The 15,948-nt window shown below is 39.7% G+C and overlaps 1 protein-coding gene across 1 annotated transcript in view; it reads left to right on the forward strand.

Moving 5' to 3' along the window:
- Positions 1–222: 222 nt before the first annotated feature.
- The window catches only part of LOC128369406 (contactin-associated protein-like 4), an 88,917-nt gene continuing 73,191 nt past the window's right edge, over positions 223–15,948 (forward strand). Inside the window, exons 1-3 of the mRNA XM_053330444.1 lie at positions 223–294; positions 7,245–7,392; positions 14,374–14,583. Coding sequence (XP_053186419.1) covers positions 238–294; positions 7,245–7,392; positions 14,374–14,583 — 415 coding nt within the window. The 5' untranslated portion in view covers positions 223–237. The remainder of the gene's footprint in view (positions 295–7,244; positions 7,393–14,373; positions 14,584–15,948) is intronic.

Raw genomic sequence — 15,948 nt, forward strand, 5'->3', positions numbered from 1 at the left:
ACCAAAGCTTATTTCATCTTCTCCCAGACAGATGGAAATGTCATAAATCACTCATGTATGCTGCTGCTTTCTCTCACTCTCACTCACTTTCTTTCTGCAGGAGCTGGAGGTTGGTCTCCTCACACCTCAGACAGGTATCAGTGGTTGGAGGTCGACCTGGGTGAGCGGACCAAGATCACAGCTGTCGCTACACAGGGTCGTTATGGCAGCTCCGATTGGCTGACGTCCTACCTGCTGATGTTCAGTGACACGGGACACAACTGGAAACAGTACTGGCAGGAGGACAGTATAGGGGTGAGTACATACCATAGACTGTATAAAAGAAATGGACTTAACATCCGTGACGTCACCCATTGGTTTGTGGACTGCTACTCGGCCAATAGTTTCCAATATAGGCAGCGCCATCTTGAAAATTTCAGGTGCATGCTGGGAAAAATAAAAACACGGATTCTACTTATATGGGCATGAGGCGGAGCCATGGGCGGAGCCAGTGGTGGAGCAGGGAGGTTGTGAGGGCTGGATCTCCAGGACATTGGTCAATCAACCTGTCAATCACGATGTAGCCACGCCCTAATGCATACCTTTATCGTCAAATATAAAATCAGGGAGGCCAAAATTTCACAAATGAACATCATACTGCATTGAAGAAGGCTTTAAACTAGCGATTGAAACCATAAACACATTTTGAAAACGTTTACTGAGGTTAGAAATCAAGTGAGAAGTTGGTGAATTCTCTATTGACTTGTATAGAGACGGAAGTCCTTTTGACACCAAAACGGTCGCCCCCTGGTGGCCTTTTGCTAGAATGCAGTTATAAGTTACTTCCGCGTTGGCCTCATTTCAGAGGACCGGAGCTCCCTGCCTGGTCCATACTGGAGTTAATGGATCACTTCCATCCAAACTACATCACCAAGACTTTACACACCAGAGTAAACAATACCATTAAAACAGCATAAAAGTGAGGTTAATGTAATAATCAGCATCAATCACTGTCATTACAGTCACATTTCACTTGGCTGTATAATAAATAGCGCATATATTATTTAAGTCACCCCCATCCTTCATACTACGGACTTTATTTTGAAATGTGCTCTTCCATCTCCCCCTCAGGGATCAATAAACTTCATATCTTACCCTCTTTTAATTCATATAAAGTAATGTCGTGTCGTCTATGTGGCTCGATATATCCTGTACTGATAAACTCAGTCATCACGAGTGTCTCTCTTCATTAGTAATGAATGAAGGAGCTCTGCTGACTGTGCAGACTTGTTGCCAAACACTTTAGCTGCTAATGACGGACATAGAAGTAGTGAAGTAACACTTTTCTGGTTGAGATATAAGGGATGTCAGCTAAGATTTTTTTTGTCTATAATTCAGTTTTGTTATATTTTATGTCTGTCTCTTTCTTTGGATATTTAAAGAGAGTGTAAACACATTGATTTCAGCTTTCTCAGCCTCTGTCAGTACCATTTTTGACGGATGTTACCAAAAATGGGTGGCAAACAAGTGTGACACCGATATCAAAATAAGCTAAACTCAAGTTCCACACTGGTTATGACTCTGGTTAGATACTGGTTTGGTCGTTTCTCTTCAAAATCCCAGCAATCCACTGTCTATCATTGGCTTATAGCTGCAGCACTTTTACTTTTTCTTGTAGCACCTGCCACCAACCTGCCAGCTGACGTCAATCAAACTAATCTTTGACACTGACATCTGGATGAGACAAGGAGCTTTTAAGATCCCTTATTGTAATAATACAAAACTATTAACAATATTTTTTAGAATACATTTGATTTCAGACTTACTGTCATTTCTAGGCCAAGCAGTCTTCTACTTTCATTAACCTTTGTGTCGTCCTTCTGGGTCAAATTGAACCTGTCTGTTTTGACTGTTCCTTCTTTCCTCCTCTCCTTCCTTCTCTATTTCTTTCCTTCCTCTCTTTCCTCCCTTCCTTCTTTCCTTCCTCCATCCACCTTTCTTCCCTCCCTCCTTCCTTCCTTTGTTCTTACCTTCCTCCCTTCCTTCTTTCCTCTGTCCTTCCTTCCTCACTTCCTTTCTCTCTCTCTCCCTCCTCCCTTCTTTCCTCCCTCCCTCCTAGCTTCCTTCCTTCCCTTCCTTTCCTTCCTTCCTTTCCCCCCTTCCTTCCTCCCTTCCTCCTTTCCTTCCTTCTTCCTCCCTCCCTTCCATCCTTCCTTCCTCCCTTTGTTCTTCTTCCCCTCCTTCCTCCCTCCTTTCCTTCTTTCTTCTTCTCTTCCTTTCTCCCTCCTTCTTCCCTTCCTTCCTCCCTCCTTTCCTTCCTTCCTTCCTTCCTTCCTCGACTCAAAGACAACAGGAGGGTTAAACTAATTCAGTAACTTTTACTCTTTTATGCTTTCTTATTTCTACATAATATCAGGTTAATAAATGTGGTTCTATGTTAGTAGAGCATTTCTACTCTGATCGTGAGTAAAACATGGCAGATTAATGACACACCTGAGCCTGGCTTTGAAGGAGCTCAGCCGGTGTCTGTAAGATTGATTAATGTAGAAATTAATCAGATGGACAGCAGAAGCAGTGAGGAATCATTTCCAACCTTCTGGTAGATGCAAAACCTCCCTTCAGTGTTTTCCCCGTCGCATTAATGTCGTGTTGGACTTGTATTTGTCCCGCTGTGGTGACAGTACATGGATCAGTATACAGCCACTTGAATGCTAAGTAGTTTTGTAGTTTTTAAGGTTTCTTTCCTATAAATAATGCAGCAAACATGTAAGGAAAAGTGTAATATTTCACTCTGAAAGTATGGACGCTTATGAAGAGTGAAAGGACATTTATTACAATGTTGCAGAGAGCAGCTTTTGATTAGAGGTTCGGGCAAAGCAATTTCTGCATATGGAGGGAATCCAGCTAATCTCAGCACTGAGGAGCTTCTCTGAGAACAGCTTCCCCCAGCTTCTCACAGCTTCCCCCAGCATAAAACATGTTGATCTGACACTCTACATAAACTGTAGTCACATTTCAAAGTGTTTCTGAACTTCTCTGTATTAGTCAGCGAGGCTTAGAGAGTCTGTCAGAGGAGAAAGTTGTTGGCGAAGCTGTTGGATCAACCACTGAAGACCAAGGAAGCAATATATGGTTTTCTCCTTTTCCTCTTTCTCTCTCAGTCCATCTTCTTTTTTTTCCTCTCTCTCTATTTCGTCACAATACTGTATGTGCTTGGAGTTATTGCGTTCCATCTTTTATTTATTGTCTTTCTCATCATCATATGTTCCCCCCCCCCCCTCCTGGAGGGCTGAGGATGAGAAGCTGCCTCTTTTCTTTTTTTACTTTTCTTCTAAAAATTCATTTCCCCCTTTATTTCCTCCTCACATTTACTTCCTCTGATGCTTTTCTGCTTCTTTCTTCTCACTATTTGATTTTCTTTCCACTTCTTTTTGTTCGTTTTTCGTTTCCCTTTGATGCTCTTTACTTTATCTTCCCCCCCCCCACCCTCTTCTCTTTATTCCTTTCTCCTTTTCTGTCTTTTACATTCACAGTTAATCTCTCTCTCCGTGTCTCTTTCGCTCTCCCTCTCACTGCCTGTCAAAGGCTGCAGTTGAAGCATCTTTCTAAAAGTAAATGAGATTCTGCCCTCTTCTCAATGTCGTTTGTTGAGCTGAAGGTGCTGCTAGTTGGCTCACAGCTTCGAGCAAACGACACACCCTACCTTTTATTTTTTTTTTGGTCCTTCACAGTAACTATATCACACAACAACTTATTCACTTCTGTTTACCAACCAACAGTCAATACTAATGTTTCTTTTAACAAGAACCACACTCATTCTCTATAATGGGAGTTATTTTGAATCATGTGATTAAATTATAGGTGGTCATTTTTAGTCTGTGTATATATAGCGTGCTTGGTAATTCATTTGGTTTGCCTGATATGGATTAAAAAACATTTTGGGGACTAACTAGTTACATGTAACAGTGTTATGTAATTTAATTAAATCATTAAATTATAGATCCTTATGATAATGTTGATGACTATAAAGGGGGTTACATCTGAAGTCAGACCTCGGGGGGGGGGGGGGGGGGGGGGTTGCCTCATTTTTTAATATTTAACATGATACTGAATTGTTGTATTTAATTATTTGAAATCAACATTATTTTCTCATATTAAATAAATCATGATGTGGGCTTAAATTGTGTCACAGTACCAATTAAGCTCATGCCAGACTTTTGACTTTTTTCATCAAATATCTTTATTTTATCTTCCAAAATCTACATGAACTAATGAGTGATCAATCTTGCTTTATAAGAAATGATCTCCCTTATAAATCATGTCAGTATCCATTAAAAACAGCTGAACTTAGATTTTGGTGCTTAATGGGTACACTTACCCTAACAGCTGGAAACACTGGTTAGAAAATGAGAATTAAAAAGTAATCAAATGTAATAAGTTACATTTCTTTGATTACGTTATTGAAATAGTTACATTACTTATTACATTTTAAATAGAATAACTAGTAATCTACTGTATAACCTTACATTACATTTTCAAAGTAACCTTCCCAACCCTGCTCCTAATATACTTCCCAAACCTGTACCTGTGCACCTTATTTGCCATCATATTGCTTTTACGCTTTTACCCAAAGCAGATATAGTTGCCTAAACCTAATCACGTCCAAAAAGTGTCATATTAACAATTTTTCTGATTTTGGATGACAGTAATAAATGTTGTTCTGGCAAATCCGAAAACAGCATTTTTGTTTTTTCTGCATAAACTTGCATTCATTAAATTTAATTTATGAGTAAAATGTTCAGCTTCATATGCCAACTCCTAGAAATTCTGTTTATATATACTACTGAACTGTTTTCCCAATTACTATGCTGTGCTGGTTAACATAATCACAGTCTGGATGCTGTTTTTTTGAATGAAAGGTGGGATGGATGGTGGGTGTATACGAGACGCAGGTCTGTAGCACCCTGAGAAATAAACAAACACAAACAAAAGGAGCTGTGTTGTTACTGCATATTGCACTCATAAATTCACTATCAACATTTTAAACAACTTGCCAAATGTGGGAACGCAGCATTTTCTCCTTATGTTGAAATAAAACATAATTCAGCCATCATTTTGTTTCTAGTAAAAACACAATTTATTCATATGTAAGTAGGAGAAAGGGTTGAACATGAATATAAGATATCTGAGTAAAGCATGGTGTGTTGGTGAAGTATTTACTATAAGATTTGATGTTTTAGCTTCTAATTAGTCTTTTTTTAATGTTATTATTGCTATAATGAGATTAAAGCCCTCAGCCCAGAGCCTAACATATAATCTGTCTTCTTACTTACAATTTAACCCTCATGTCGTCCTCCCGGGTCAAATTGACCCCGCCTTATTCTTCTTTCCTCCCTTCCTTCCTTCCGTTTGTACTTCCTCCATCCCCCTTTCTTCCCTCCTTCTTTCCTTCCCTCCTTCCTCCCTCCTTTTCTTCCTTCTTCCTTCTTTCCTCCCTCCCCTCTGCCTTCCCTCCTTCCTTCCCCCTCCTTTCCTTCCTTCCCTCCTTTCCTTCCTTATTCCTTCCTCCCTTCCTTCCTTCTTTCCTCCCTCCCTCCTTCTCTCTTTCTTTCCTCTGTCCTTCTTTCCTACCTTCCTTCCTCCCTTCTTTCCTACCTTCCTTCTTTCCTTTCCTCCCTTCTTCCTTCCTCCCTCCTTTCCTTCCTTCTTCCTTCTTTCCTTTCCTCCTTTCCTCCCTTTTTTCCTTTCTCCCTCCTTCCTTCCTTCCTCCCTCCTTTCCTTCCTTCTTCCTTCCTCCTTTCCTTACTTCTTTCCTTTCCTTTCCTTTCCTCCCTTCCTTCCTTCCTTGACTTGAGGACAACAGGAGGGTTAAACAAGAAAATTGACCAACAGTAAGCATTACACTACACAATGGCCATTTGATACTTTCCACCCCTTTCAATTAAAAACAATCATATGAGGAGATCTAACTCCACTCTCTTGTGATTACAGAAGAATTAATAAGTTAATTATGTGTCTAAGCTTTTATTCTGCAGCGGGAGATCCACTTAACCTGTGTGTCAATTTCAAGGAAGGGATGTAATTAGGATAGATTGCCAGATGGGAAGAGATGTGGGAAGAGATACACAGAGAGATCCATCAGGCATGGAGCCCAGAGTCAGAGGGAAGCAGACAATCGATTCTCTGTTCATACTCCAAATTCTGCAGAAAGACTTTTGCTCAAAGTTAATGAGCATGTAAATATAACATAAAATAATAAACTAGAGTTAAGAGTTTCATGTCTTTCATTCTCCATCTGTTCATCAGAAACAAACTATGAATTCAACAAACTGCTCCTTTAATCTCCAAACATCAAAATAAACCTTTTTTAAAGTTTCTATGTGAGATGTTTTACCAAAGAAACCAAATCCTGTGATCAGTGGATGAATAGACGTGATGATGAAATGAATGAATTCACTTCCTCTTCCTCTACTCTCTCTCTCTCCCTCTTCCTCTACACTCTCTCTCTCTCTCTCCCTCTCTCTCTCTTCCTCTACTCTCTCTCCCTCTCTCTCCCTCTCTCTCTCTCTCTCTCTCTCTCTCTCCCTGTGTCTCTGTCTCTCTCTCTTTCTCTCTTTCTCTCTCTCTCTCTCTCTCTCTCTCTCTCTCTCTCCCTCTCTCTCTTTCTCTCTCTCTCTCACTCTCTTCCTTTCCTCTCTCTCTCTCTTCCTCTACACACTCTCTTTCTCTCTCTCTTCCTCTACACACCACACAATGAATTCACTTCCTCTTCCTCTACTCTCTCTCTCTCTCTCTCTCTCTCCCTCTCTCTTCCTCTACTCTCTCTCCCTCTCTCTTCCTCTACTCTCTCTCCCTCTCTCTGTCTCTCTCTCTCTCTCCCTGTGTCTCTCTCTCTCTCTCTCTCTCTCTCTCTCCCAAAAGTCTCCAGCCTTCTCAAAGTTTGGCAACTTCTAACTGTGACAATTTAGCTTTCACAAAGAACAGTACATTTGAGATGCGTGACATTAAATGGAGCAGTTCCCTGAAGAAAGATATGACTGTGAAAGAAACCAAATAAATAGTTTGGTTGAAATGATTTATATTCAGCAGATTTAGTTGAGCTAAAATGTCCAACACAGTTTAGTTTTATCAAAGGTTTTATTCATTTCAGTAATAGTTCTGAGCAACAGTATTTACAGCATATGTGTTTACATGTGTTTCTGTGTTAGACAACAGTAGAATAGATACTGAGTTAACATTTTCCCATTGTGTTTGTGTGTTTTCAGTCTTTTCCAGGTAACAGTAATGCAGACAGCGTTGTTCAGTACAAGCTGCAGCAGCCAGCCATCGCTCGTTTCCTCCGCCTCATTCCTCTGGACTGGAATCCCAGCGGACGGATCGGACTCCGCCTGGAGACCTACGGATGTCCTTACAGTAAGTCCTGTCTTCTTCACCAGCCTGATTACTGGAAATAAATTCACTTTGTGGTAAGATTTGTAGAAAAATGGATGAAGCATTCTTAGAGGATCATTTACTCCAATAATCTAGTTTACCAAATCAAATATGAGCATCAGATGAATTAGTCAAGTAATAAAGGGGAAGGGTTACAGGAGGGAACAGCTGAATTAATACAGTAAGAAGGATGTTGTCAGGGAAACGCTACAAGTTATTACATGAGAGTTATGGGATTAGTGATATATTTGAAAATTTGTAATATTTCTGTGCAGCAAGGAAACATATTTTTTAGACATGATGCTATCTGCATTTAACTTTAAGGAATATAAAGAATATAACAATCACAAAAAAGTTAAATTATCTCGTTAAAATCCTTAAAATGACATTTACTCCTTTTTCCATTTGTACAAATTCAGAATCTATAAATATGCTAATGTCTGTTTTTACATCAAAAGTTCAACTAGTAGACACAAGATGTTTCCTACTTCATTACGGATGTCCTTACAGTAAGTCCTGTCCTACAGAGTCCACTCCAGTAATGGGCCTAAACTGGACTCTCTAGAGATATCATCCAGCCTGGAAGTCCTGCCAATATAATAAAAACTAAATACTACATTTGCTGGAAGGGTTTAAAATAGAAGTAAATATGTCAACCAATCTATATGTAACTGATTTAACCCCCCTGTTGTCCTTGGGTTACTTTTGATCCGAGAGGACAAAAGTTGCATGGAGGGTTAATTTGTTTGAAAAGAAAAGAAATATTCATTACATACAAGTTTCATTTTGTGTGATTTACCGCTAATAGAGACAAAGAGCAACAAACACTTTCTGGCAGCCTTTTATTGGAAATATATTCATGTTTCACAATTGATTTACATTCCCGTCTCTGTTACTAACAATAAAATAATAACAGTCATCTCTCACTGTTTTTCATTCACACACACACGACAACATTATTGTGTTAACAGTTTCCTTTGTTTCCCTGACTACACAATACTTTGGCATTATCCACCCATCAGCACAAGGAAACTGAACCAAGATAGTCAATATCATTAAATACATTTTAATAGTGTTAGTTTTATCCACAATGAGTATCATGTCTCCCAGTTAAAGGTCAAATCATGTGGAAGGAAGGAAGGAAGGAAGGAAGGAAGGAAAGAAAGGAGTGGGGGGGTAAGGAGAGAAGGAAAGAAGGAAGGAAGGAAAGAAGGAAGGAAGGTATGAAGTGAGGAAAGAAGGAAAGGAGCAAGGAAGGACAGGAGGATGGAAGGAAGGAAGGAAGGAAGGAAGGAAGGAAGGAAAAGAAAGGAAAGGAAAGGAAGAACTAGGGGGAGGGCAGAATAAGGAGAGAAGGTAGGAAGTGAGGAAAGAAGGAAGGGAGGAAGGATTCCTTTCATTATCAACCCATCAGCACAAGGAAACTGAACCAACATCTTGTATTGTTTAATGCATGTTTTTTAGTCAATATCTAGAATCATTAAATACATTTTAATAGTGTTAGTTTTATCCACTAAGAGTTAAAGATGAGTGTCATGTCTCCCAGTTAAAGGTCAAATCATGTAGTCGGAAGGAAGGAAGGAAGGAAGGAAGGAAGGAAGGAAGGAAGGAAGGAAGGAAGGAAGGAAGGAAGGAAGGAAGGAAGGAAGAAAGAAAGGAAGGAAAGAAAGGAGTGAGGGGGTAAGAAGAGAAGGAAAGGGGGAAGGAAGGAAAGAAGGAAGGAAGGCAGGAAAGGAGGAAGGAAGGACAGGAGGATGGATGGATGGAAGGAAGGAAGGAAGGAAGGAAGGAAGGAAGGAAAGAAAGAAAGAAAGAAAGAAAGGAGTAGGGGGAGGGCGGAATAAGGAGAGAAGGAAGGAAGGTAGGAAGTGAGGAAAGTTAGTTTAGTTAGTTTTATCCCCTAGGAGTTTAAGATGAGTGTCATGTCTCCCAGTTAAAGGTCAAATCATGTAGTCGGTATATTCTGCTAAAGATCAGGTGTTAGTAACAGTCTGTCCTCCCTGCTGTGTCCTGACCTGATTCTGTCGACATGGCAACAGTTATTTGTTACTAAAAACGCATCATAGTCATGAATATCAAAAGCATCTTCATGCATTTGCATATATATGCTAAAATACATTTATTAAACACTGTGTATGAGTGTGTAAACATGATTTCCATACGAGCTTGTCTGTGTTTGCAATTCAACCCACAGCTGTTAGTGTCTGTATTTTTTCTGGTGCTTAGAGTTTTCCTTTCATCTGAAAAAGCTGCAGTCACATCGAAGGCTTTGAAAATAAGTGCATTCATTTGGAAACGCTACCACGCTGACACAAGACAAAGAGCCCAAAGACATGCTAGAAGATCTGTCAGCCTGTACTCAGGAACAGCTGGGGCTGATGGGAAAGTAATTTGTTCAACAGACTGTCAGCCATGAAACAAAATATTGAGCATATCAGAGTTTTGATCAGAAGACGCGCTCAGATAGAAGTAAATTCACTTAAGGTTTTACATTTTATTCTTAAGTGGATATAAAATGAGATTATATTCCTTTATTAGTCTCACAGAGGGGAATTTACAATATATATATAAATGTGTGTTTCAAACATGTCACTTAACCTTCCTGTTGTCCTCCCGGGTCAAATTGACCCCGTCTGTTTTGACTGTTCCTTCTTTCCTTCCCCCTTCCTTCTTTCCTTTCCTCCCTTCCTTCCTCCCTCCTTTCCTTCCCTCCTTCCTCCTTTCCTTCCTTCTTCCTTCCTTCCTTCTTCCTCCCTTCCTTATTTCCTTTCCTCCATTCCTTCCTTCCTCCCTCCCTCCTTCTTTCCTTTCCTCCCATCCTTCCTCCCTCCTTTCCTTCCTTCCCTCCTTCCTCCTGTCTTCCTCCCTTCCTTTTTTCCTTTCCTCCCTCCCTTCCTCCTTCCTTTCCTTCCTTCCCTCCTGCCTCCTTTCCTTCCTTCTTTCCTTCTTTCCTTCTTCCTCTCTTCCTTCCCTCCTTCCTCCCATCCTTCCTCCCATCCTTCCTCCCTCCCTCCTTCTTTCCTTCCCCCCTTCCTTCTTTCCTAACTCTGTAAATATACCACTTTATCCACATTTCTAACCTTTTTAGGTGAGAAAGTAAACTAGCCCTTTAGATCCACAATGTGACGCTAATTTGTCCAAATAACGCCTGTTTAAAGTTTTGTTCCTGCTAATTCGGAGCTAGCCATAGTGAGTAACGCACTTCCGGTCATTTTCACAAAATAAAACACCTGTTTCCTTTTATTATTAAGAAAACCATAGCGATGGAATTGGTGCTTTTATTTTGAAAGCGAACATACCCTCGCTGTAGCTAACTTGAAACCACCGAGATGATGATCTGTGACGTTTGTATTTTGGGGTTTTTTCAGAAGTAGCGTTGCATCTTGGGTAATGTGAGTGTGAGTAGTAGCGTTGCATCTTGGGTAATGTGAGTGTGAGTTGTCAGCTCTTGATGCATACTCTGCATTTCTGGAGAATCTAGTAAACCATCCAGGAACTTCTCACATACTCTAAATCACATACTACACAGTTGAAACACACTACATACTTCAAATGACGTCAGAGTTAGTACGAGTAGTAGGAAAGGATGCGGTTTCTAACAGACCCTTTCTCTCCCTGGAGCTGTTTGTATCTTTGGTCATCGTCACTTAAACAAACGCTCCATCTTATTTTACTTTCTTACCGCTTGTGCTTAAGTCCAGAATATTCTCTCATCAGTTATTTCATGATATTAGTCGACCAAGTGGAAAGATGATTTATAGTAAAATAATTTAGTATTTTGCTGAAGGTGTATAAGAGAGGAAACATTTAAAAAAGATGGATTTTGATAAATAGCCCATTGTGGTTTGGAAATGATCACAAGTTATTTAAGGACACAGCAGATACATGAGTGCAATATGTTTATCAGCCAGTGTGACGGATGTGGGAAACTAATGTAGCATGCTCAGCTGAATCCTCCTTGGAAAAACAAATGTGATATAGTGAAGGGAGGTGAAATATAGCTGGGTTTTGTGTGAAAGAGTGAAAAACTGATCAGTTATTGTGGTAATGTAACACAAGTTCAAATAGCTATTTTTCTTTTAACCCTCCTGTTGTCCTCTAGTGAAGGAAAGAAATGAGGGAGGAAGAAGAATGGAAAGGAGGGAGGAAGGAAGGAGGGAGGGAGGAAGGAAGGAGGGAGGGAGGGAGGAAGGAAGAAGGAAGGAAAAGAGGAAGGAGGGAGGAAGGAAGGAAAGGAGGGAGGGAGGGAAAGAAGAAGGACGGAAGGAAGAAGGAAGGAAAGGAGGGAGGAAGGAAAGGAGGGAGGGAAGGAAGGAAGGAAGGAAGGAAGGAGAGAGGGAGGAGGGAAGAAGGAAGGAAGGAAGGAAGGAAGGAATGAGGGAGGAAGGAAGGAAAGGAGGGAGGGAAAGAAGAAGGAATGAAGGAAGGGAGGAAGGAAAGGAGGGAGGAAGGAGGAAGGAAAGGACGGAGGGAAAGAAGGAAGGAAGGAAGGAAGGAAAGAAAGAAAGAAAGAAAGAAAGAAAGAAAGAAAGAAAGAAAGAAAGAACAAGTCAAAACATCATATAATGATTTATTTTTAAAATTAGATTTCTGATTTCTGGTCAAGTGGTTGGAGCGCATGCTACATAATCGCAGCATCCCTTGTTCGATTCTAGCCAGGGACTAAAGCTGCAGGTCATTCCCCTCTTTCTGTCTCTTTCCCTGTTTCCTGTCAGCATTTCTGCCTGTTACTGTCTAAAATAAAGGCTAAAAAAGCCCAAAATCAATCTTTACAAGAAAATAACCACCGGTAAGAACTAACTTGTTGATGCAATATTGCATGCCTGGGCTGCAGTGGAGGGATGTAAACACAAGAGGACATTTCAGTGTATAGATGGATATGTTATATGATATGTCTGTTGTTTTAAGTCAGAAAATATGAATCGCAGTTTAAATCATTGTGACTAAAATCAATTGCACCATCATATATTTCATGCAGATAAAATGTCTCTTAACTTGCAGACTGATATGTCTCCTTACATTAGGATAGTTACTGCTTCTATTTCTTTATATTTGTCTTTCTTATTATGCAGAGTTGAATTAATTAAATGTAAATATCTGTCTATTTCTGGACAGATTACATACCAGGTTATGACACACCTATTTAATTTACCTGCCAGATTCAGTTTCTCCCACATATGACACATAATATTTCACTCTCTATGAGCTTGAAACAAGCAATAATATATTCTAAGGACATTAATTGACTCATCTATAATTAGATATAACATAATATTCCAGGGCTGTATATAAAGTGATGATGTAGAGTATATAGAGTAGATTTAGCTTAACATTCAGACGATGACTCAGAGCTCTGCGGCTTCACGTTGCTGCTGCTGTACAATCAGCAAGAAATTCACTGTACAATGCAATAAGTGCATTAGTGCAAGCAAAGTGGTTGTGTGATTGTGTGAGGCTTTGGCATAAGGGAGTAAGAAGACTTGCCAAGTTCATTAAAAAGCGTTCAGTCAGAGAAATTAGTTGTACTGCTGATAGGAAATTGATGCTGAACTTGGCTTGTTGCTCATTTAAACAATTCAGAGTTTCCAGTTTATTCTTCTCCGCCTGCTTTACATCCATCACGCTCCACACACACACACACACACACACACACACACACACACACACACACACACTGTTTGCCTCCCCTCTTCCTCACCCTCACCTTCACCTCAGCCCCAAACCCACAGTGAGCTGCATGTGAAAAGGAGAGATTTATTGATGAAATGTGATAAATAGAATACAGATTCCAGTCTCTGCTGCAGCCACAATGTAATAATGATGATGATAATAATAAACTTTATTTTTAGAGCACCTTTCATACAAGGCATGTAGCTCAAAGTGCTTTACAGATAAACATTAAATAAAAACAGCAAATAAACAGAATATAAAATAAGTAAAAAGACATTCAGTAAAAATAAGTTAAATGACATTAATTAAGAGCCAAATTAAATATATAGATTTTCAGCTGTCATTTAAAACAGAGCTCACATCTCTCATAGCTTTCAGTAGACTATTTGTGTATATTTAACCCTCACATACTGTTCATATCACATACTGTATAAACATGATTTATCCTTAATGAAGCTTTCAGAGAGCAGAGAGTTTATTCTTATAGTTTTTATGATAAAAAACTATATAAAAAAACACAATATTATGGTCCAATGTGACATAAAACATGAGAACTATTTCAACAAATTATATTAAATGTGAAGAATGAGGACTTGTGTCACAGGGGTTTCCTTTTTTGTATACTCTGGGTCACATTAGGGGAAGCCATCAAATTTCAGGTGTTTTAAAAGTGTTCTTCGAGCTCTTGGATGTAAAAATGGGTCAAATTTGACCCTGAACAGTTTGTAAGGGTTAAAAACCCAGCTGTGAATGACCTGACATCTTATAAAACGACAGAGTCTGTGATGTAGGCCGGTCCCAAACCATTCAGAGCCAGCAAAAGACACTGGGAGCCATTGAAGTGTAGCTAAAAAGAAGTAATATGATCACTTCTTGTTTTTGTTAAAAGTCGAGCAGCACAATTTTGACCAAGTTGCAGTTTTCCATGGGACTGCTTTGGTTATCCGGTAAAAGCAGCATTGCAGTAATCTAATGCGGATATATTTTTCAGCGTCTGGATGGCATAGGAACGGCCGTATCTTGGCAATATAGGCAGAATAAAAGGCAGATGGTCAGTCCAGAAATAGCTGATTGTGTGTTTTTGAAGTGTTCTTGGGAAATTGTCGGTTTACTTTTTTTTTTACTTTATACTCTCAATAATACAAGATCTATCTGCCCAGATTGTACATAATCATGGTGAAGCTGTTGATTTTGGTTAAAATGATGGTTTATATTCTTCACTTTATATCTGCTCTGTTTAACACTGAGACCATTCTGAGAAACATTTCATTGGTATTTGATTTTTGTTTTCAGCCTCTGATGTGGTGAGTTTGGACGGCGGCAGCAGAAGCAGTCTGGTGTACAGACTGAGTCCCGGACCGAAGCGGGCGTCCAGAGAGGTGGTCTCTCTGAAGTTTAAAACCCTGAGGAATTGTGGGACACTGCTGCACGCAGAGGGACAAGCAGGACTCAGCCTCAGTCTGGAGCTGGAGAGAGGAAAGCTTCTGCTGCTGCTCAGACAAGGTACAGCACAACACACCCACACACAGAAAAGAGAGAATTAAATGTACTAACCCAGCCCTCATATTTACCCCCCAGTTTTTTCTCATGAATCACAACAAAAAACATGTTCAAAAATGATAATTATGAAATATTAAGAAATTCTGCTGGATTTGCATCATAACCTGCTCACTTCTACCTGCACTCACCTTTCCTACTAAATTACATTAAAAATGAATTAATGTGTTTTTAAGACTTCCTTAAAATGAACAAAGAAACAGGATAGATAGATAGATAGATAGATAGATACTGCAGATAGATAGATAGATAGATAGATAGATAGATAGATAGATAGATAGATACTGCAGATAGATAGATAGATAGATAGATAGATAGATAGATAGATAGATAGATAGATAGATAGATAGATAGTCACTTTATTGATCCCAATGGGAAATTCAGGTTTCCAGCAACTCAACGTAAGCATAAAAAGTAATAAAGCAAAGAGCAGCAGACAATAAAAAGACAATGTTATAGGTCTTCTTTATAAATGTCCACAAAAAACCAGTCCAATGATTTATTTGTCCTGATTTGACCACACTGAACGGTTCCCATACCAGGCCACGATGCAGTATGTCAGTAAGCTCTCCACTGTTTGGTGCCATAAAGGCGTTTTGCATCTCCACTCTTCATTATGTCCCCTGTTTCATTGCAAATCAAGCACAATAGTCTCGTAGTCTAGCATTTTCCAGTCAGGTCATCCTTAAATGCACTTTTTAAAACTTTATCAACCACAGCTCAAAGAAAACAACAACCCCTCCCCATATACTTTTGCAACTATCAGACAGCTGAATAATGACAGCAGAGGTCAGATGTGGTCTGGATCAGTCTGCGGTTACATTTTGTTCCTGGTCCAAACTAAATTGTTATTTGGTCCAGATCCAGACCAAAGTCCACCTGTTAAATATGTATGAACCCCCCCCCCCCCCCCACACACACACACACACACACACACACACACACACACACACACACACACAATTAAAATGTAGTAGGTGAACACTTATCCTCTGAAAAGGAACATTTCTCCTTTTCTCCCAGTAAAAACCCATCAGCTTAAACAAACAGCCAAGAGACATTTTTCTTTATGGTCGTGTTGGTACAGAACATTTGTATAAAGGTCGACGACAATATAAACCTCCTCGAATAACTTTAGATTGGTTTTGGTTGGGTGAGATGGCCGACGCACACGCTGCCACCTGATTGGTTTAAAAATCTTGGCTCACGCTCTGCTGCTGCATCTTTTTTTTTTCTAGTTACTGCCATGATGGATGGTAACCGTTCACTGTAGCATGTGTTAGGGCTGGACTCTGTAAGACTTGATGCATG

The sequence above is a fragment of the Scomber japonicus genome, chromosome 12, assembly GCF_027409825.1.
Source record: "Scomber japonicus isolate fScoJap1 chromosome 12, fScoJap1.pri, whole genome shotgun sequence".
Taxonomy (NCBI): Eukaryota; Metazoa; Chordata; class Actinopteri; order Scombriformes; family Scombridae; genus Scomber; species Scomber japonicus.